This window comes from Fomitopsis serialis, assembly GCF_022376445.1.
Source record: "Fomitopsis serialis strain Sig1Antser10 chromosome Unknown B0H18scaffold_17, whole genome shotgun sequence".
NCBI lineage: Eukaryota > Fungi > Basidiomycota > Agaricomycetes > Polyporales > Fomitopsidaceae > Fomitopsis > Fomitopsis serialis.
The window spans coordinates 424,001-444,959 of NW_025954977.1; the positions used below are offsets into that span (position 1 = coordinate 424,001).

At 55.3% G+C, this 20,959-nt stretch overlaps 8 protein-coding genes across 8 annotated transcripts; 6 read left to right on the forward strand and 2 right to left on the reverse strand.

Annotated features, from left to right (window-relative positions):
- Nucleotides 1-430: 430 nt before the first annotated feature.
- On the forward strand, nt 431-2,677 carry B0H18DRAFT_953239 (MFS general substrate transporter; the record flags this gene model as incomplete). Its single annotated transcript, XM_048042173.1, has 11 exons — nt 431-733; nt 789-878; nt 930-1,010; nt 1,067-1,106; nt 1,191-1,257; nt 1,323-1,410; nt 1,474-1,741; nt 1,809-1,879; nt 1,939-2,060; nt 2,120-2,345; nt 2,414-2,677. 11 exons carry the CDS (start codon nt 431-433, stop codon nt 2,675-2,677), a joined length of 1,620 nt encoding a protein of 539 aa, XP_047896006.1.
- A 1,361-nt stretch (nt 2,678-4,038) lies between these two features.
- On the forward strand, nt 4,039-6,651 carry B0H18DRAFT_994500 (MFS general substrate transporter). Its single transcript, XM_048045261.1, is given in 11 exon segments — nt 4,039-4,533; nt 4,596-4,685; nt 4,740-4,820; nt 4,873-4,979; nt 5,038-5,125; nt 5,192-5,459; nt 5,506-5,576; nt 5,635-5,743; nt 5,767-6,038; nt 6,106-6,610; nt 6,621-6,651. 10 exon segments carry the CDS (start codon nt 4,276-4,278, stop codon nt 6,367-6,369), a joined length of 1,608 nt encoding a protein of 535 aa, XP_047896007.1. The 5' UTR covers nt 4,039-4,275; the 3' UTR covers nt 6,370-6,610; nt 6,621-6,651.
- Nucleotides 6,652-6,889: 238 nt separating this feature from the next.
- On the forward strand, nt 6,890-7,970 carry B0H18DRAFT_953241 (uncharacterized protein; the record flags this gene model as incomplete). Its single annotated transcript, XM_048042174.1, has 3 exons — nt 6,890-6,977; nt 7,001-7,531; nt 7,867-7,970. 3 exons carry the CDS (start codon nt 6,890-6,892, stop codon nt 7,968-7,970), a joined length of 723 nt encoding a protein of 240 aa, XP_047896008.1.
- A 445-nt stretch (nt 7,971-8,415) lies between these two features.
- On the reverse strand, nt 8,416-10,943 carry B0H18DRAFT_1117024 (uncharacterized protein; the record flags this gene model as incomplete). Its single annotated transcript, XM_048033513.1, has 14 exons — nt 8,416-8,436; nt 8,489-8,800; nt 8,832-8,936; nt 8,987-9,050; nt 9,104-9,244; nt 9,299-9,417; nt 9,491-9,554; nt 9,610-9,686; nt 9,741-9,840; nt 9,901-10,063; nt 10,125-10,281; nt 10,339-10,417; nt 10,471-10,584; nt 10,666-10,943. 14 exons carry the CDS (start codon nt 10,941-10,943, stop codon nt 8,416-8,418), a joined length of 1,794 nt encoding a protein of 597 aa, XP_047896009.1.
- Nucleotides 10,944-12,297: 1,354 nt separating this feature from the next.
- Nucleotides 12,298-13,209, forward strand: B0H18DRAFT_148386 (uncharacterized protein). Its single transcript, XM_048036863.1, has 5 exons — nt 12,298-12,352; nt 12,522-12,649; nt 12,744-12,788; nt 12,844-13,057; nt 13,162-13,209. Exons 3-4 carry the CDS (start codon nt 12,744-12,746, stop codon nt 13,045-13,047), a joined length of 249 nt encoding a protein of 82 aa, XP_047896010.1. The 5' UTR covers nt 12,298-12,352; nt 12,522-12,649; the 3' UTR covers nt 13,048-13,057; nt 13,162-13,209.
- An 860-nt stretch (nt 13,210-14,069) lies between these two features.
- On the forward strand, nt 14,070-15,061 carry B0H18DRAFT_1117025 (uncharacterized protein; the record flags this gene model as incomplete). The annotated part of the gene is made up of 2 exons (XM_048033514.1): nt 14,070-14,089; nt 14,149-15,061. 2 exons carry the CDS (start codon nt 14,070-14,072, stop codon nt 15,059-15,061), a joined length of 933 nt encoding a protein of 310 aa, XP_047896011.1.
- Nucleotides 15,062-16,540: 1,479 nt separating this feature from the next.
- On the forward strand, nt 16,541-19,502 carry B0H18DRAFT_905631 (uncharacterized protein). Its single transcript, XM_048041497.1, has 12 exons — nt 16,541-16,901; nt 16,949-17,065; nt 17,115-17,193; nt 17,250-17,406; nt 17,462-17,627; nt 17,678-17,777; nt 17,835-17,950; nt 18,010-18,073; nt 18,126-18,244; nt 18,307-18,447; nt 18,500-18,562; nt 18,617-19,502. The coding sequence occupies exons 1-12, from the start codon at nt 16,627-16,629 to the stop codon at nt 19,308-19,310; spliced, it is 2,091 nt and encodes a 696-aa protein (XP_047896012.1). The 5' UTR covers nt 16,541-16,626; the 3' UTR covers nt 19,311-19,502.
- B0H18DRAFT_873305 (ribonuclease P 40kDa subunit-domain-containing protein) lies at nt 19,496-20,881 on the reverse strand (the record flags this gene model as incomplete). The annotated part of the gene is made up of 6 exons (XM_048040280.1): nt 19,496-19,743; nt 19,777-19,934; nt 19,991-20,180; nt 20,245-20,367; nt 20,464-20,621; nt 20,673-20,881. Coding segments are annotated over 6 exons (1,086 nt in total), but the record flags the coding sequence as incomplete, so codon positions are not given.
- Nucleotides 20,882-20,959: the final 78 nt, after the last annotated feature.

The window sequence follows — 20,959 nt, forward strand, 5'->3', positions numbered from 1 at the left end:
AACAGTTTATCCGGACCAGAAACATCAAGCAAAATATGTCTTACTCGTTCGAAGCCCTCCTCGCTATGCACTGTTCTGGGTGTCGCAACGCCTGTGGAACCCTCTGTGAGTTGGACTCATACATGTCACCGTTTCACACTTGCGGCCAGGTCGACAAGATCATCCGCACCGAGGGCTACTCCTCTCCGTGGGAGGATTCACGAGCAAGCTTGTCTGAAATGAAGGGGCTGGGACACAGATGACTTCCTCGCAGGAACGATCGTCCATTCGGTGGCGGCTATGCAAATACAATGCGGCAACCTTTAAAGCCATTTCCCTCCACTCTACATTTCGGCTTTTCGGTGCCCTCCTGACGCTCCTTCTTCCTCTCCTCTTGATCTTCCTCCTGCCGTGCACTTGTTTATTCATCTTTCGACACTTGAGACCAGCCATGTCGATTGCAGAAATCGACACAGAGAAGGGCTCGAGTACTGTGGTTAAGTCCGCGGATTCTGCGCAGACAGCGTCCTTCCGGCGGATATCCAAGGAGGAGGCAACGATCGTGGAAGCGGAGCGCGACGTGCCCGACTCGGAGGTACAGCAAGACGAGGTGCCGCTGTACAACCCCCACATCGACGTGAGCGGCGTTGACGAGAAGGCGCTCCTCCGCAAGATGGACTGGCAGCTGGTGCCGTGGCTGTCATTCTTGTTTTTGCTTAGTTTTTTAGATCGGACCGCTGTCGGCAACGCCAAAGTACGTCTTTCCTGTCCGTATTTAGAGGCTGCTGAAACGAGCACCGGGTTTGCAGCTATATGGCATAGAACAAGCGTTACATATCAACGACACGCAATATCTGATCGCGCTTACTATCTTCTTCATTCCATACGCAGTCTTCGAGGTGTGTTTCTTTTGATGACGCACAAGTATGTTAATCACGCCGTTCGTACAGGTGCCCTCAAATATCGTCCTCAAAAGGTTGCGACCGTCTTTATGGCTTTCCTTCTTGATGTTTGGGTGGGGAATCATGATGGTGTGTACATTCAGTCCATGTCTTGAAGATCAGTACGCTGATACGAGAATGTGCAGACCGTACAGGGCCTTGTACATAACTACAGTGGATTGCTCAGTACGTAACTTGTCGGTTGACTGGTCTTTGTATGACTAACACAACTATCATTATCACCTTTTTGGACGGTGCGTTCATCTGCAGTCATGCGGTGGCTTCTGGGAGCCTTCGAAGCGGGGCTCTTCCCCGGCGTAACATACTACCTTTCATGGTACGCTAAGCGGCATCGCATCACGATACAGGATTCCGTTACTAATCATGGTCCTCACGTACTAGCTGGTACAGACGACAAGAGTTCGGCTTCCGCGCCGCAATCTTCTTCTCCGCGGCAACTCTCGCGGGAGCGTTCGGCGGCCTGCTTGCGGTACGTGACATATCCAGATCCCTCACACCCCCATTGCTAATTCCCTCCGCTCCCCTGCTGCAGGCAGGCCTATCGCAGATGGCGGGCGTTGGCGGGAAGGGCGGTTGGGCGTGGATTTTTATCATCGAGGGCCTCGTCACGGTCGTCGCGGGCGTGTTCTCGGTTTTCATCATCCAGGACTTCCCCGACACAGCGCGCTTCCTTACAGAGGCAGAGCGCACCTTCATCGTGCGCCGCCTCCAGGCGGACGGCCAGATCAGCGCGGCTGGCGAGAAGCTCAAGTGGAGTTATATCTGGCAGTCTTTGGCGGATTGGAAGACGTGGCTTGGGAGTGAGTGATGCAGCTCGGTGGATAGACTTGCATAGAATGCTAATCGTCTGTGGGTCACAAATCTTAGTGGCGTTGTATATGGGTAACGAAGGCCCGTTATACGCGATTGCCCTGTTTATGCCAAGTATCATCGACCAGGTGCGCAGATTTTCTGCTCATTCTGCAGCGTTTCTTTCTGACTGATAGCGTCCGCACAGCTCGGATACAGTGCGACACCCGCGAATCTGCTGACCGTCCCTGTCTACGTCCTTGCATGCATCGCCACGTGTCTAGTAGGCTGGCTCGCCGATCGTTATGGCAGGCGAGGTTACTGGAACATGTACGTCTGCAGCCTCAGTAGGCACGCGACCTTTGTGATTGACTGGTGTATGCTTTCAGCGGATGTATGGCCCTCGGCGGCACTGGATTTATCATCCTCATATCCTCGCGGAACGCAGCGCTGTCCTACTTCGCGGTGTACCTCGCGGCATGCGGGATATATCCCTGCGTGCCGAATGTCGTCGCGTGGATGTCGAATAACCTTGAGGGCTCGTACAAGCGTGGTGTGTCGCTCGGTATGATCATCAGCTGGGGCAACCTGAACGGCGCGGTCTCGTCAAATGTCGTGCGTAGTCCTGATTCTGTGCTCCCTGCCAATCAGCCGCTAACGTCCGTTACCCGCGGTTCGCACAGTACCGCGCACAGGACGCGCCTTGGTACACGCTCGGGCACGGGATCCTGCTCATCTACATCGGCATCTCGCTGATCTGTAGCACGGCGTTCATTATACTCTTCGCGCGCGAGAACCGGCGGCGCGAGCGCGGAGAGCGCGACGAGGTGATCAAGGGCGTGAACGAGGACCGCGACGACCTCGTGCGCAACGGCGTGTATGCGACCGTGGAGGAGGCGAGGAGGGAAAAGGGCGACACATGGAGTGGGTTCCGCTACCGCTATTGAGCGTGAATATGGTGCGTTGTGTATGCTATGACATGTGCGGTGTGAAGGGAAGCAGATGTAGCAATATCGACGGCGCGGGTCCCTCGCTGGTGAAGAGCGGCACGCTGCCTGTTGGAATGTATGAATATGACTCAGACGTTTGCGTAAATCATTATCTAGATACGCGACTGCCGCCACCAGGAGTGGCAAACACGCAAGACTCCGGACAGCGACTTCAAATCGCGTCAAAATCGTTCGTACCCATGCCTCGCGAACCTCGCGCTGCAGGCTATCATTAGTGTGAAGGCGGTATCCTCTTGAATGTCTTTCACCTAGCAAGGTCACGGTGGATGCTAGAACCTTGTGAGGTGTCGAACGGCGGAACGGAGTAGCCCAGGTGTCACTGAACATTGACAAGACTGGCAATTTACGGGTTCAAGTTCTTTGCTTCGCCACGCGTTTGAAAGGTACCGGAACGTGTACTCATGTTAAGTTGTTAACGGGCTAGAGTATCAACTTTTGACGTACGAGCAGACCGATGAACGTTCGGACGGGCGTTCCAACAAACCGGGCCTCGGCCCAGGCATCAACCGCAAGAAGTCCCTTTCGAAGGCGTTCTGCCGTGGAACGCGCAAGGGCACGAACTGGAGTCCTTTATTCAGGGCCCAACCGCGAGCTGTATTGTTACGGAAAATGTGCACCAGACCGTCCTGAGCTTGCGGGGTGCGAGTCGAGTCGGCATTGAGGCAGTTGCGTGCGTCGACGATTGACCTTGCCAGCTGTGTTCATCGGTTATGTCCTGCCCGAGCTGCCGTGTACGAGGGGCGCCTCACTCATCTTTCACTGAGAGGCCGTCTGGAGCAGTACTTACTAGACACGATCTGGACACGAATGCCGTGAACGCCGGTCTGAACACAGCCTTCATTACGAGACACGACGTGGGGGCAGAACGTTCTTGACAAAAAGATGAGGCCCCGCTGTCTCGAACACTGTCGTATCTGAACCGTTACGGTTCAGAGATGTTGGACGCCGATCGCGACGACAGTTCGACGAGCGAGCGCGCCTCCTCCTCCTGCCAAGCCCACGCGCGAACGTTTGAACGTTGACGCGGTCATGTGACGCGGGCAGACCTTGATCAATTCTTTTCCCCGCACAATACCCCAGTCCCCGCAGCTTGGCACCCCGCGTCGTGCATGCTCATCCAATGCCAATCAAGTAGTTTGGCCTCGCTTTCGATATGACCTGCACGGTATGATACTTACTGCTGCTGAGAGTTGCCACCAGTGACTGAGACACCCAGGTACCCGGATCTGAACGCCACCGCCAAGCCGGAGAAAGGAGGTGAGCTGCGGGGTATGGATGGGGTCGATGTCGCACCTGATAACAGCGCGCCTCGAGTCCCATGATGACAGAAATTCTCCGTTAGACATTTCTCCCGACACTGGGGCCGCAGAGCCGGATAGCGCGTCGAGCGATGACGGCCCCTCAAAGGGCTGTATAAAGGTCTCAAATGGACGCGCATCACTCCGACCGCCCCTACTCGGACCACCAGCACGCGGCTCTGCACGTCGCACAAACGAGTACGAACTTTGACGAAACCACGACCAGCGGAAGGAGAGATGGCGTCCCCGGACTTGGAAAAGGCGGCGAGGTCGTCCTCGCGAATCTCCGGCGAAAAGGCCCACGAGTCGCATATAGAACAGACTGCATCCGACAAGGAGGCGAAGGTGCACACCGAGGTGTTTAACGCCGATGTCGATATTTCCGGCGTGGACGAGCGCAAGCTCATGAGAAAGCTCGACCTCCATCTCGTCCCGTGGTTGTCGTTCCTGTACCTCCTCAGCTTCTTGGATCGCACGAGCATTGGGAATGCTAAGGTGAGTCATACGCGCCCGTGCTGGAATGGTCGTGGACGAGGGCTTATGTAGATGGGGCGTAGCTGTATGGCATGGAAAAGGATCTGCACATTACCGACCAGCAGTACTTGATCGCACTCACGCTATTCTTCTTCCCATATGCCCTCTTTGAGGTGAGCTTCTACTCTCGATTGCAGCCGGTGTACCCTGACAAATGGATGCATTAGGTGCCGTCCAATATCTTCCTGAAAAGACTGCGACCGTCAGTATGGCTCTCCTTCCTGATGTTCGGATGGGGGATCATGATGGTGAGGGACATACGAGTTGCATAAGCGAAATTGCTCACAAGAGTCTGTACAGACCATACAAGGCCTTGTCCATAACTATGGCGGGCTCCTCGGAATGCGATGGCTGCTCGGCACATTCGAGGCTGGGCTGTTCCCTGGTGTCAACTACTACCTCTCATGGTGCGTACACCCCGCCGACCAGTGTTTGCGGCCATACTTGAACAATCGATTTCCTCAGTTGGTACAAACGCTCTGAGTTCGGCTTACGCTCCGCCATCTTCTTCTCCGCCGCGACGGTCTCCGGCGCGTTCGGCGGTCTGCTTGCGGTACGTCCCCTACCGTTCATAATCAACCTGTCACCTCAAATTGTCCTTCTCGATCACAATCGATAGGCTGCGATCGCGAACATGGACGGCGTAGGCGGTAAGCCCGCCTGGGCGTGGATCTTCATCATCGAAGGCCTCGTGACTGTCGTTGCGGGCGGGGTATCGTACTGGATCATCCAGGACTTCCCGGACAATGCGCGCTTCCTGACCGAGGCGGAGCGCACGGTCGTCGTGCGCCGCCTCCAGTCGGACGACCAGTTCAGCGCAGCGGGTGAGAAACTAAAGCTGCGGTATATCTGGAAGAGCTTGGGCGATTGGCAGACGTGGTTGGGCAGTGAGTCGGTTCTCGCTTGAGTAGTCGTGGGTGCTGAGGGTTTCAGTGCTGCTGTATATGGGAACGGACGGCCCGCTGTATGCGTTCTCGCTGTTCTTGCCTAGCATCATCAGTCAGGTGAGCCGAGTGGTGTCCTGTGTGGATGACATCAGTTGACGTGCGGTCTGCTTCGCAGCTCGGTTACACCGCCACGCCCGCGAACCTCCTGACGGTGCCGGTGTACGTCGCCGCGTGTATATGTACCTGCGCGGTGGGCTTCATTGCAGACAAGCACGGCTGTCGGGGTACCTGAATGTGTACGCATCAGACGCGATATCCGTTCTCGCCGCACACGCTAACAGTGACCTCTGCAGCTTATGTCTCGCTGTTGGCGCCGCTGGCTATATCATCCTTATTGCTTCGCGAAGCGCCGGCGTGTCCTACTTCGCGGTATACTTAGCGGCGTGTGGAATCTACTCCAGCATCCCTAACGTGATTGCGTGGGTCTCCAACAACGTCGAAGGCTCGTACAAGCGGTCCGTCACGCTCGGCATGGTGATTTCCTTCGGGAACATCAACGGTGCGGTGTCGTCGAATGTCGTGCGTCTCCTCCTTCCCAGTCGCCGATGTCACTTGACACTGATGAACTGTTGGTAAACGTCGTCAGTACCGCGCGAACCAAACGCCATGGTACACGCTCGGGCACGGCATCGTGCTGGCGTACATCGGAATTGGGCTCATCTGCTCCATCACGTACATCTTGCTTCTCAGGCGCGAGAACGCACGGCGGGACCGGGGTGAGCGCGACGAGATCATCGAGGGCGTGAACGACGGGGACAAGCACCTCGCGCGGAACGGCACCTTTGCAAGCGTTGCGGATGCGAAACGCGAGAAGGGCGATCAGTGGAGCGGGTACCGATACCGGTTGTAGAAGGCGGGTGGCCGCGATCTTGTTGGTATTGCTATGATGTATTGTATGTGTGTATCGCGACGACGTATTCTCTGTACTCTTACCTCTCGAATTGTAATGATACTCGCTGCATCACGTGTCCGATGTCAGCTCCTGTCAGCTGCAGGTAAATGAATCCGCCGTTTATCGCCGCAGATATGACCTTGAGACGAACAGTCTGACGCCTGTTCGTCTGTCAGAACGCCGTTCTATCGCCTTGTAGCCTGAGTGCCGCATCCGCTCGGTGGCTCTGGGTGGCGGGAGGTGGCGGGCCGGTGGCGGGGAGTGGCGGATGGAAGGCGCACGTGGGAGGAATAACAGTGTCAAATACGCTTGGACGCGTTCGGACGCGCGAAGTTTGTGGCCGCCAGCACTGCTTGTCTCTGCCCCGACGCGTCCCGCCATCCTCTTTATACGCTCTATCTATTCCTCTATTCTTCACATACCCCAAAAGCTCTACAGCACACTCATACCACCTCTGTAGCATAAACAGCCATCCGCAATGGGCCGCCCACTCTTTTCCAACCACCAGCAGACCCCCGCTGTGCGCGTCGAGCCCGAGCAGCCGCAGCCGACTGCGAAAAATGGACGTACTGGAACGCGTTCGACCCAGACTCGGACGAGTTCTTTGAGCGCAGCGACGCCGTCTACGAGGCGTTCATGCCCCAGGATGGCACGGCGCTCCCCCAGCCGCCCCCGCTGATCGAGGTGCCCCCGTCCAGCAGCTCGAGCGAGGCGAGCTCGAGTGGCCGTGGAAGCCCTACCGAGGAGGCACGGAGGGACTTATCATCCGAAGAGATTGACCTGGCGCTGAGGAGAGAGGCGGACTTAATCAGGCTCAGTGCGACCAGGGAGGACGAGATACAGAGGCGAGTTCGCGAGGCCAGGGAGACCTTCACAGATACGCGCTCGCCCGGTCCTACTGTGCCCACCGATACGGACCCTCAGCGCGTTCTCCGCTACGTCCAGGGCCTCGACAGCATCTCACGCCAAAGCCAGGAAGCCACGCAGATTATCCGCGGGCTCCTTCCGTCCGCGGACCCCGCAGAGCGCGCAGCCGCTCGTCGATTCGAAGAGTACATGGCGCACCGCAACGAGCCCATCGACGCCCAACCGAGGAGAGCAGACTCTTCCGCCCCGAGCGGTGAGGAAGTCATCACGGCTCGTGGTATTCCGGTCGCTGTGCCTTCTGCGCTTCCCGTCTCTGTCACGACGACACGTTCTACTCTCGACCCCCTTCCACGCCTCCCAATGGGGCCCGTTACCTCAATGACCGCCTTTCCACTCCTCCAAGCCGCAGCCCTGCGCTTGACATGTCGCCATCCCCGCCTCCCTCCGTCACGCCCCGCCTGTACTCATGGTCCTCTCGCAATCCTATGAACTCGACACCCACTTCTCCGGCGCCAGCAGGGCCCCTGAGAAATCGCGATGCACGGCTCTCGGTTGAACACATTTCGCGTCTGTCGGACGCGTCGCCAGCTCGCACGAGGTCTCGCCCGAACGTGCGCCACGTGCCGGACCGTGGCTACAACCACTTCCCTGACGCGCCGCGCGTTGACCTCAGCTCCTGGATCGTTTCGTGAATCACGATGTTATGTTTCTTTGGTTCTTGTTTAGTTCGATTCGTTGATGCTTGCATGGTTTAATGGCAGTTGTCTGTAGCACTAGTAGTCGACTCCACACGCTCTCTGCTACCGGTGCTCTGGGTCTCTCACGTTCGTTTGCTCTTCGAGTCCTGCTTCGGGTGTCCTGCTGTGTGAGTGAAAAGTATGTACCGCAGTGGTGCACGTAGATTGATACAGTGCTTGAGTTACCGTCTAGAGCGTACGTGTCTGTAGAGGTACTTTAGCCACGAATACTGCAACCTTTAGAGGGCATATGCAGTGCATCGACCTCTTTCGCTATTCAATGGTCCGACATCGTTTGCATTGGTGGCAGGGACAGCAACAAACAGCATGGGTATCGTATATGTGGTTTGTTCGGGACTTCCTGGGAGTTGGAAAGCTTTCAACGGATTGCCGTACTGCTTCACACATAGTGGTTAACACCCTGTTGGCTCGTAAGATACCTGGAAGATGCACGCCCCATCATGAACACTCACCGCGATGCACGCTCCCACCCCCGTCGTCCCAAAAGCCCCGGGGAACGTCACGACACACGGTGCAGCCCATTGCTCAGACGGCCCCGGGCCTACCTGTGCGCCGGGCAACGGCATGAGATACGTGCTGATGTGCATCTGTCCCCGGCGGTACAGCTCCTCGTCCATCTTGCCCTCCAGCACCCGCCGCCCGTCGCGCTCCCGCCGCCGCCGTAGCTCCAGCGCTCGGGCCTCGTGCGGGTCGGTGAAGTACGCGGGGTGGTTGCGGCGCGCGCGCACGGCGTCGTGTTCACTCGCGTGCGTGGCGCGGGTGCGCTGGGGTGCGTGGGCAGCTGGAGCGCGCTACGATCTTGGACGACCCGAGGCGGCGGGTGATTTGATGGAGCTTGCTGCTCATCTTTTCGTCTGGGAGCGGACAGCCGCAGTGCATGTAGGGCATGCCGAAGCGTTCCTGATGGCACAGCTGAGATTCGCGGCGAGTGACGGGCAGGGCCTGCCTACCTGCCATGCATGGCATGTCTCGTCGAGGCCATTTGCGAGGTAGATCTCCTCTACCCTGTCATCGCTGCAAAGAGGACGTCTAACCCACATAGAAAGCGATAGCAATATAGCACTTACTGGTCGACATACCATCCGACGAATTCCTTGCTTTCCTTCGTGTACTCATCACCCTTCAGTTGATGTGTATGCCATACGATGTCTATGTCGAGCGTGGGCACAAAAAAGGGGGATGACGCAGAGGATAGCAGGTCGAGGAACCTGACAACGAGTATTCAGTCAGGGGAGTAGAATGAAACGCGACGTTTCACATACGCGTGATAGCGCGCGAGCGCATGGGTCAAGAGAACCGCGTTTTGGTTGTCGTCGAAGTATCCTGGCGTCAACCACCCCAAGCTGTCCATCGCATCAATGAACGTGCCTTGCCGGAGAACCTGGAAAGCCATAATGTTACTCGCCAATTCGTTTGTCTCAATGTAGGATGCAATGCTACAGAGCAGTACTGACCGCGGCAACAAGGTCGACGGAGAATGGCCTGTCGTCCGTGTAAGCGTTCATTGTTCTGCTCAATCTGCCACTTCATGGCGATTCAGTATTCTGGGCTAGTGAGCTGATAAGTGGCGCACACTAGCATTTGTGGAAGATTTGAGATGGAATAACCAAATTTCTCCTTGATCGAGTGCTTCCACTCGGTGCGCAACATCTTGGAACAGGTCATATTATTTTCGTGCGCCCTTGCAAACCAACGACGAACTACCTTAGAAACAGCGCGGAGCGAGTCGTGAAAGGCGAGTCTATTCTTGATCTCCCCGGCGCGGCTCCAGTCTCTGGGGTTAGTTCGAGTGTGGAGTGTGCCACTGTAGGTATGCATCATCAACAACACGGGTCGCGACTAGTAGATCGCGGAAAGTACTGACGCAAGGTATACACTGGGTTGCCTCGGGTTCGAGCGATGATTCGCAACGAGATCATCTGCGAACTTGTCCATGGCGAGCGCGGTCTTGGTTATAGATAGACCACATATACACATATAGCGGAAACTCCGCTGTAGGTAGCCAGAGCCATCTTCGTTGAGAAACGCTGTTGTGTGTTAGCCTGAGCAACAAATACTCGAGAACAGGAATACAGATTGTCAACTCACGAACGTCATTCAATCTTCCGCATCCAGGGCAGCGAGTAGCGCGGTGCAGCAAGCAGCTCATAGAGGCCAGAGGGTCGAATGGCGTGTCCGTTTGCTCGAACCAGGTGAGCGTTCGCTCTTCACAGGGCTCATAAAGTGTCAGGTCGCCCATGAGTATCTAGACATCACAATGAGCCAATCCTCAGCGGAGAACGAGTCGCGAGTTTCGAATCACCACAGCCGGCATGAAATAGCTGTTGAGTAGCCTCAACGTCCCTAACACAGCGATGCGATCGCAGTCTTCAGCGTACCACCTTTGATTCCGCAAGTCAGTCACACTCTGAGCCGACTAGTCCGAAGGACCTACGTAGGATTGAGCATGTAAGCATGCCACATCATCAGAACATCTAGAGGTGGTGCCTCCTCCGTCACCCATGTGGCAAGTTCGGTGCGCTTAACGTATTTCACCCAACGGTGGAACCTGAAGAGTACTCGGTCACCAAGTCGCACATATAGGTATTCGTTGGATGGGAGCATACCGTTCTACGGCCAATCCACGAACCAGGCCCATCGCTGCGAGCCGTCGAGGAATTGGGCGATATCCGGTAAGTAGTCATCTGGGCATGTCTCGACCCTCTGCCTTAACTCCTTGAAGGCGGCTAGCAGACCAAGGTGGGCCTTCACATGTTCGGTATTGACGAGGGACTGGGGCACTGTACGGGAACCAATCCTGTATTTCTCCTGTTTACTCAGAGACTGCAAAGACGCAGAGGACGATGGGGCGCTCTCTATGTGTGGTCTCCGAAGGTATACGTCCGGCGAGGAAGTCGGATGGGACATAGCCGGACGAGCGGGCTGAGGCACCGGCGAAGACGACAAGTCAGATGCATTCTGAAGATGTCGTGTGGGTTCCAGACGACTTGTGGAACCCTCGAGATGGGGGGATGGATATGAACGGATGCTGGCATTACTTGAAACATTTAGAGTTTGCTCAGGCTTGGGTGACCTCTCGGCCGTCGATGGGAGCTCAGGCAAGGAGCGAGACGGAGGCCTAAAACGGGAAGAAGAGCATTAATATTGCCAGTAGCGTCCACGTCGTCGCCTTATAAAGGTGTCAAGACTTCATTCGCGCACATGAAACCCCGCGAACGGTCTACATACTCAATGTGAGCGCGTCCACACGCAGACTGTCTTCGGTATCGATTGGGACTGCGACTGGAAAGCTCGGGCTGTCGGCTATACCTGTCGAGTGCCCAGGTATGTTGGGGACACTACCCTCTTCTTGGCGCTGCAATGGATCCTCTTCCGAGTATGGAGGAGGAGGTTCTTCGACATGCTGGGACATCTTGGTACTGCACAGCGGGAGGCCACAGCAAGGCCACAGTCACGGTTTAGTCTCGGAGACTAGCGTAACAATCAGAACGACATACCTACCACGTTACCGTACGTCCCCTGAGGAGTCTGTCATGATTGACAGGTGAGCGCTGCCATACATATCATTGATTAGATGTGAGAGAGAACTGGTCCGAGTCCTCCGAGCCGTTGAGGCGCTGACGGCTTCAATATGGTGGCACGGTGGGTGGCACTGGGTGCTCCGAGTCCGAGTCGCGTCGGCGAGCGACGCGTCGGATAAATGTCGGATCCAAGGCGGGCAGCGGCGAGCGCCCTCGAGCTCCTCCTCCGGCGAACGACTTGAAACCTCTGGGACTGGAACGACCTGCTCTCTACGAACTCTGGGACGGCGTCCCTGTACATCAGATTGCGCGCGCGGACAGTCCGCTCGCCGTTCGTGGGCCAGCCAGAACGAGAGGCCGTCGACAGCGCGTGCTTGGATCAAGTCGCGCTCGAGCACGGCTACGAGTCGTCGGTCCATCCGTTCCTCGTACTGCGGCCTTTTTTCTACCGTTTTCATCTTCTTTTCTTGCTCCGCTCCCCTAGTTTGAGCTGCCACTGGTCGCCAGACAAAGCCATTGATCGGCTGCTGCAGGTTGCCCTGCCAGTGTGCGGCGCTTCGTCCACCCGAAGACCAATCCGCCTCTTACTTGGCTGTAGCTATGCCACCGCGTGAGTTTGGACCGGACCGTCTCTGGTCTACCCCTCATTGACTTCATCTCACTAAAGATGGATATATACTAGGATCAGTACGCCTGGCTGCTCCACGCCTCCGCGGGTTCATTCTGCGCTTCGTACACCTTGACGAGCAATCTATTGAAGGACGCTCAGAGCATCGTGCAGGCTGTCATCATCCCGTGAGTTCTCGCCCTTTCTCGGCGCAGCATTGTGGCGGACGCTTCCTGAACAATGGGGGCTCAGCACTCGTTATTCGCGTGCATGAGATATACTTCATCGTAAGAAAGCCATAAGGTTGCGCCTGAGACACTGCCACACATACACTACCACACATACTATACCTCTTAGCGTACACCTGCCTACGGCCGTACTTCTGCCCCGTCCGCACAACGCCTTTGCGCATTTGCCGGGCTCATGCCCGAAGACTGACTGCGGCCGTCTTGCGTTGTGTTCGACGTGTGATCCAGTTGCCATAGGTATGTAGCGTTCGCTCATGCTTGACGGGTCTATCTAACATACCAACATGCGAATGTGCACATACGCTCCGACCTCGCCGATCTGATATTTAAGATGTCAAATCACGGCCAGTCAGTGTACTGCATAAGCGCACTACTGGTATGTCATCCCGTGTCATTGAAAGTGTATGACTTTGCTGAGGTTGGGTTTGTAGATGATGTGGCTATCGCTCGCACGCGCTACGTCACCTTCACCCTTGATTCTTATTCAAACGTACCCCCGCCCATCGCAGACTTCCATTCTGCATTCCACACTGTCGGCCCTGTCCAACGTGCGTAGCCTGGTTGTATGCGCAGTTGGCCGCGCAAGAGAGGTCATTCAAGCGCGTGCACGACGGACAGACGGCGTCGGCGTCTGACAGGTATTGGGTAGGTTCGAGGGTCCGCATACAACGTATCATGCAAAGGAGCAATGTCATGCTGGACCCCCAGTCGCACAGCGTCGAGTTGTCGCTCATTTTTTTGACGTATAGGCGGCCGAATGAATTATGCTACACATCCTACTAAAGACGCAAGACACAGCATTCTTCGCTAGTACTGGTTTGAATGCGGTACTGGCCCGCATGTTCGCTTCCTCCGTTCGTAACCTTGCCCACGTCTATGTGGACCCCTTAATTAATCATCGAACAAGCTCAAGGCTCGGACACGATTGCCTCACGCGCGCTCACCAGGACGAGGCGCACTGTATCCAAGGAGAGCGGTCCTTGTCTGCGCTTCTCGTGTACTCGGGTTAGTGACGTGTGTATTTTTTCGGATGCTTCAGGCCGTAGAGGGCTATCCTCGCATTGGCTGCGAACAGCCCGGATCTCACGGCATCCACTGAAAGCGAAAAACCGCTTGCGACATTGTGTGTCGGTGTTCGACGCTTCTATACGTGCCGGGGGACAAACACGTACGAGAAATTTGTGTACAGGCAAGACAATGTACGCTGCTTTTTCGCGAGGCGGGGCTACATTATCCCGATGCATATATATACATCGCCTATCATTGCCTTCGCTGTCCCTGCGCTTTCCCCCTTGTCCAGTTCTTGCAGCACACACTAAGAGCCATTCAAAGTCCCCACGAGGTACGATGCCGCTGTCGCCAACGGACATCTTTACTGACATCGTGGTTTTTTTTCTTTAGCGACGCGACCACGGTCGCCAGAACCGCGCGAACCGAAGACCAAGACAGCGTATCTTGGCTTGTCTGGTAGCTATACCGTATATCAGGTAGTGTGTCATCGCACTTGTTCTTGGAGAGCCGCGGTCTGAGCCAACGCTATTAGTAACGTGTTTCCATCGTCGAAGGTCTCGGGAGGTTTCGCCACGCGTGTGCAGGAGACTTTCATCGGCGCGACCGCGCGGCCACGTCGCCGTAGCGCACATCCCACGTCAAAGCAATGGACAGCGTCGAGTCGATGTAAGTCTCACTGTCCAGCGCCAGCCGCGGGTTGCATGGTTCACACATAGGGACTACAGTACAGCCGCGACGTCCGAGGGCACCTCTTACGGACCTTCGATCCCGCGGCTTCCTGTGGAGGTCTGTGAACGGATCATCGACCACGTAGCAGCGGGAGTGAACCTCGGTTATCATTTTTTAATGAAGGGCGAGCCACATCTGTCCACTCTCACATCCTGCGCGCTCGTATGCCAAGACTGGTACTACCTGTCGTGGTACCATCTTCGTCAACGCATATATCTACGAGACCGGAAGGACGTCCTCTCGCTCTCCAAGACACTCCGCGCAAAACCTCGCCTCCGTGAGGTCATTCAGCAGGTCGTCATATCGGGTGCTTCTCACGGGGAGCGTAAACCGATCCGGCACCTGGAGACGTTTGCCGCTATGCTCGCGGGCAAGGCTCCGAGGTTGTCGTGGATCACCATTGAGGATGCTGAGTGGACCATCGGCTCGATCCGGATGAAGGACATCGGCTTCCTAGGGGTGTTCAATTGCATTGTCACTGGACGCATATTCAAAGTCACCTTGTTGAACGCCGCCCAGCTGTCCCATCTCGTTTCAGCACTCCCGCGGCTCAGGAATTTATGGTGCTACAGTGTTGACTGCTTGCAGAAACAGCACGTCTCCCCGGCCTCTCTCCCACTGAACTCTGCAAATCTGGAGGATCTCGAAGTGCGCTGGGTTGCACCAGCAGTAGAAGACCTCTTTGCGCAGATCAGCCGGGCTTCTCGAGTGCGCTCTTTCGATCTTGGAGTGTCCGGCGGGTTGGATCCGTCCGTGGCAGTCAGCAGAAGCCAGATTTTGCTGGATGCGAGCTCCACATCTGCAGAAATGGTTGCGCTCCATATCGACCCCAGTTCTCCTGTTCGTGACGGCGAAATTGATGCCACAGTTGGAAAGTCTTGGCACGTTTCTCTCGAGTTACTTGGCTGATTGTTTCATGTCTACAGAGCAACATTACAACCTTTCACACCATGGCCACCTGCGGAGGTTGGTGATCTGGCTGTACCACCCCTTTGAAAAGTGGCCTTGGATCCCGCATATCCTGTCTCACGTCGTCTCAAGACACTTCCAAGCTCTGTCTGTTATGTTATGGCTCCGGATGGACCACATGGCCGATGACCTGGACGGAATGCTGACGACAATGGAGCAGGATGATGTCCTAGCGCGATTGGACAGTGTACTACAGGAGAAGCGCTTCTCCAGTACTGTTGCGTCGCGCGGCATCTGTATAGGCATTCGCCAAGGTAACAACACTTGGAAATCTGGCGACGAGCTTATCGGGATGGGTTCAGCACTACGAGAACGGTACGATCGGTGGGACGAGCTCGTCAGGCGGAACATGCCACGCTCGCATGCACGAGGTATATTGAGGTATGTAGTACTATGGACTTGGTCAAATTGCCAAGGAAAGCTGAGTGTCCCTTGTAGCACTGTGCATAACTTCCGAGAATTTTCCAGCTGGAAGGATGACATGTACATGGTACATTATCACAGTATGCAGGCTGAGTCGAAGAATATTGCCGGAGAGGAAGTGCTCCCCCGGGCCGAGAGTCCTCGAGGCAGCACGGATTGACATTCTTCAAGCAACTCTGCATCTGCTCATATCTTCGCATAGAGTTGGCGAGTATCGCACCATCATCATTGGGCCGCTCTGCTAATTCGTTATGTGGTCTCAACGTAGAGAATGGCCCCGCGGCCGAAACACGGGTCGACTCGGAGACTTTGCCGGTGTCTGGCAAGGATTCGCGCGCTTACGCTCGTATGTAACACACATGAATATATCTTGAGAATTGAGAAAATGGACGGAGGGCGGTACTGTTCGACTTAGTTCGAGAAATTAGAAACTGAGAATCGAGTGCAGATCACGGTCACGTGTACAAGTGATATCGCCCTCAAGGAGCTTGAGCGCTTCGCTGGCGTCCCTTTCAATCGCTACCTCTATCCGACCTTCATACTGTGTTGCTACACCCGGTGACTTAGGCGGTAGCCCTCTCTCACCACATGAAGAAACCATCATTGCCTCCACGGACAAGGGTTGCGTCGAAATGAATACTTTCACACAGCTTCGCGGTGAGGGAAAGTGGACCATAGAGAACCATATAGAGCATCATTCTTGGCCTAGGCAAGGACTCAAAGTCTTTTGTTCGCCGGGAACTCGACGTCTTTTCAAGATGCCTCTACGGCGTAGGAGAATCATGAGGAATGGTATTCACTCTCAAAGCCTTTTCTGCCGAGGAAATGATGGCGTTTTAGCCGTGCACCGCATCATGCTGCCCCTGTCTGATACCGACATCCAAACAATTGTGGAGACTATATGGCCTCCACAATCTGAAGTTCGTGACGCCCACCTGTCGCACAAAAGCTGTGATTTGACATGTTCCGCAAGCATGTGGTCCTACTTAAGCACGCACAGACTGACGCCGTACCTCGCTTCACTATCATTCCTTGCTCTTGATTCCCTCTGTCTTCCCTTTCCAATACAACAGAAGGCTATCATGCCCGATCGCCATGCCGGTAATGTAGGACCCTCCGGAAGAGTCAGCGGTAGCTTTCCTCCGGCCTTTCCGATCGGGCCAAATAGTCTCACCAATCCTCTCGTGAGCATCAAGTACGTGAAGGCACACTTAAGCCTGTTGGGTGCGTTCAAGACACTCGGCAAACGCGTGGAGACCTGTCCTCTTGAGGATCTCCCGGTGCTCGCGAGGTGTCTTGATTACACCCCACAGACACCACGCAGGTGGGCGTGGTTCGTGTGTTTGGCAGTGGAAAGGTGAGTCAGCTAAAGCCTCCATTATGGCTGTCGCTCACACCCGCTAGGTTCCGCCGATGGACGAAACATGTAACTGCCAATCAAGACGTCGATTCCTGGGTCAAAGCGGAAGCGCCACCCCTCGACGTGCTCATGGTATGGCATGCCTACATGCTGAACCCCACGTAAGTCTGCGCCCGTACATTAGCAATGTCTCTAGCTTATCTATCGTAGATGGTACGCGGAAGACTGCCTGCGCATCCCTCGGCTACATAGTCTTCAACTCTTGGATGACAGACTATTGCCTGCAGTGGTACGCTTAGAATGATGCGTGCGCCTCAAAGCCATTTGATTGATCCCTGACTCTAGATCGCGATGGGTGACCCCGCCCAGTACCAACCATCGGAAGAGCGCAAGCGCGCATGGGTCGCAAACACAGGCACATTGTTTGACCCGATAGAGGCTCTCAAACACCTCTCGCATCACGACGTCATCTGTCCCAGATGTCATAAACGCAACACTGCACGTAAGAGACCCTTCCAATAATAAAGGGGTTGTGACGCTGACAGCGTAGGCTACAGCGTTCTTAACGGCAGAGGGTGATGGTTATGCCCAGCAAGGCTTCACACTCCCGTGTTCGCAATGTTCACTGCCGATTGACAAGTCGGATCTAGCATTGGACAAGCTCGCGCGAGATCTGGTCAAGGACCACAACAGCCCTGATACAAAGCTGGACACTTACTTCCCGTACGTGCAGCTTGTTGGACGGAGATGACGAAATATTGACGTTGATCCAGGGGCACGTTGCGCGGCCCGACAGATATGGCTTCTACTGAACACGCGAAACAGATCAAGGACCGGGTCGTACAGTTCAAGTACTTTGTTCGGCCAAAAGGGGTACATCACTAGGCTGCTAGGCCCTTCTCTGACTACTGCTCATCCATGTTGTTCTAGTCTACTACAGAAAAAGAATGGGTACGCCAGATCAATGAAGACTTTGGCTACTCCATCGAAGACGTCCACCAAACGCTGCGGTCGTGGTCGAGCAAAATCGGTTTGCTCACGCGCATGTTTGTCCCCCGTCGTAATTGCCTACTACTGGCTGACCCTTCACGCGTCTGGCTCTTAGACTCAATAGGATCCTGAGTGCGTACACGGATGATAGTCCTTTTTCGATAGACCTCGTTGGCGCTGTACGTCCAGCCGTTGTTGATGACAGAATGTCTGTGATGCTATGTTATGTAGGTCATTCGACAAGGGTCCTTCACTGACAAGATGCACGTCTTCGGATGGACCTCCCCGGGGTATTTCGACAAGCCGATTGACGAGGTCGTTCTCGTTCATGCGATCACACGCTATCACGCGTATGTCGTCCTGCTCGTCGCACTGTGTGATCCTAATGTATCCAATAATTCTTCGTTGTCAGGTTCCTCGACATGATGACTTCGTCGCCAGCCTCGTTCTTCGTGCCAACCCTGGACATTGATCTGATCTGGCACACACACCAGCTGATGGCAGGCAAGTATGCGGACGACTGTATGAAATATGTCGGGCGGTACATAGACCAGTGAGTGCGAGATTGCCATAGGCTCAGCACGGCGTCTTGATTCGTATCACAGTGACGATAAAGTCGAAGAAACCGTCTCGCAAACGCATTTGATATCACCTGCAGGGCCTGGCAGGTACGTCTGAATGCAGTATACCTCGCAGACCGACAGCTCACAGCCGCATCGCAGCAACGATTCGGCGTCCCATACAGCTATTGTGGCTGCCCGCTCCCTGGAGACACCATCGGCGCGAAGCTCAGTCGGCTTCTGGCTCACGGTCGGAGCAGCCGTCACCTGCGTCCTCCGACACACCCGACGTCCCGTCGCCACGCACGCAAGCGAGCACAACGCCGTCCAGGTCCACCTGAACGCCGCGCTCAACAAGAAGACGGCGGCGGCGCTCGAGCGCCAGAGGAAGAGACGCGAGCGGAAAATGCGCTCCCGGCGCCAGCGCGATGCGCGTTTCGTGCGGAGCGGCGAGCTGGACCCGGAGCAGTACAGGCGTGGCCAGGCGCACTACGCTGCGTTCCTGATGCCGGTGCCGTTCAACTCGCAGCCTATCGCGTCGTGCGTTTCAGTCAATCAAAGCCAATGCGCTGCTGTGAGTCCTGACGTGCTCCACGGTGAAGGAGTTTGCTCACAACAAAATTTGATGTACATGCACAGAGCACCGGAAATTGTGCTGCCGGAGCGTGCACCAGTGGAGGGGGCGGCGGTGGAGGAGGTTGTGGTGGAGGAGGCTGCGGTGGAGGAGGCTGCGGTGGTGGCGGGGGAGGGAGCTCGGGCTGTGGCGGTGGAGGAGGAAGCTCGGGCTGCGGTGGTGGAGGTGGAGGAAGCTCAGGCTGTGGCGGCGGTCTTGAGCTCTGAGTCTGGTACGACATGACAGACTTGGCGCCACTCCACTTACTCAGAGGCCTACGATCGACGGTTGTGTACATTCATATCATATCTGGCATACTTTCACCCTCGCGAACCGCGATAGGTCTCCAGTGTCCAGATGCCGTATATCCCTGCTACTTCGATGAAGGGCAATCATCTGTCGGAAAAACAATAAACATACCTCTTTTCTCAGCCCCACCTCGAGTCCCACTTGCCAATGCTGTCAGCAAGCACCCAATTACAAGTACCATGTTTCCTCGCATCATGACTCGATACTAGCAAAGACCATGTGTCCTCTGACTCCGGGCGCGGAAGTCGTATAGGCGTCTGCAATGGCGAAGACGGTGAAATATAAGTCACGGGAGCAGTTGATACGCCGTGAATCGTCACAGCAGCGAACGCGGTTGAGAAAGCGACAAATTCCTGTCGAGAGTATGCTGATTATCAGCAGGAAGCCCAGCCAGCACGACACGAAGAAAATGCGTACAGAACTTGATCGATGATGGCTTGAGTGAATTGAGACGACAGCAATCCGCGCCAACTGATATGTGTGACGTGGTGCAGTCGAGATGGACTGGGCGGTGTATACACCGCTATGTACGGGTCACATCTATCATTCGCCGACAATCTATGCAAGCGGTGAGTTCATGATGACGACATCAATGCAAGGGATTGATATTAGACCTTTGGCTCCCGAGGCATGCCATAGCAACCCACTCGAACAGAGCTGACATGTCGTCATTCCAATCCTCTATCTCGTCTTCGGAGTTCGGGCATGGACTGAGAGCGGGTTCTGGAACATATACATGAGCTGTTCGAGACACTGTCGGCTTGACGACATGCTCTACTGAGCCATCGAGAGGTTGCGCGGTAGCTCCTTCAGAGAGGTGCCAAGCGCATGTCAGACGTGGGGTGTTTGGTTCCAGATGAATACAAACCAGTGCTTCGTAGATGGTACAAGATACGCCAAGGCCCGTGGTACTCATCCAATGCCGCTAGCGCAGTCTGTTGTTTTGACCCGTATCGGTGCACCTTCCGTGTGGCAGGATCATCGGGGACGCCTTCGGTCAGCGCGCATTGTATAACTGTCATTGTAAAGAAAATAATTTGTATGCCAAATCAGTATGATTCACAATGAGTCGGATAGAACGGCTGACGGTACATATCCTTGCAGCCGCTCCAACGCATTGGTGTTCCTACTATGCCAAGGCGTTCGTAGGTTGGCTTGTCGACAACAAAGGTCAGCAGGCCTCGCGAATCAAGGCTGAACACGATTTCTGTTGTCGCGTCAAGCACACTGACAGCCACTATGTCGCTGAACAAGTTTGAGTGCACTTTCCGACCAAGTATAAATGGATCAGTGCACCTTTGCATTTCGAATTTGTTGACGAACGATTTGGCATAGTCGACAAACCTGGCAAGCGTTGAACTACAGCTCCAGTATGTGCTAGTCAACGCAGTCAATCCATTCTCGAGGATTGCTTCCGACGAGAAGATCACGTCGACCTGTGAGTAGGTCAGATGCGAAGCTTCGGGACATAGCAGATTCAAATCCGAACTGACATGCCTGCTGAGCGTATGGGTAGGGTGAACGGTCAAGCTTCTTGCCCGTGTCGCCTTCGTATATGCCAGAAGAAACTACTGTTCTGCGGC

Excerpts from the sequence above, each read along its gene's own strand:
- B0H18DRAFT_994500 (XM_048045261.1), top strand. The coding sequence starts at position 4,276 with ATGGCGTCCCCGGACTTGGAAAAGGCGGCGAGGTCGTCCTCGCGAATC. Across the intron at positions 4,821-4,872 it reads TCGGATGGGGGATCATGATG|ACCATACAAGGCCTTGTCCA; the intron begins GTGAGGGACATA and ends GAGTCTGTACAG. Across the intron at positions 5,577-5,634 it reads TGCCTAGCATCATCAGTCAG|CTCGGTTACACCGCCACGCC; the intron begins GTGAGCCGAGTG and ends TCTGCTTCGCAG.
- B0H18DRAFT_148386 (XM_048036863.1), top strand. The coding sequence starts at position 12,744 with ATGTCAAATCACGGCCAGTCAGTGTACTGCATAAGCGCACTACTG. Across the intron at positions 12,789-12,843 it reads ACTGCATAAGCGCACTACTG|ATGATGTGGCTATCGCTCGC; the intron begins GTATGTCATCCC and ends TTGGGTTTGTAG.
- B0H18DRAFT_905631 (XM_048041497.1), top strand. The coding sequence starts at position 16,627 with ATGCCCGATCGCCATGCCGGTAATGTAGGACCCTCCGGAAGAGTCAGC. Across the intron at positions 17,951-18,009 it reads ATCGGTTTGCTCACGCGCAT|ACTCAATAGGATCCTGAGTG; the intron begins GTTTGTCCCCCG and ends TCTGGCTCTTAG. Across the intron at positions 18,448-18,499 it reads GTCGGGCGGTACATAGACCA|TGACGATAAAGTCGAAGAAA; the intron begins GTGAGTGCGAGA and ends TTCGTATCACAG.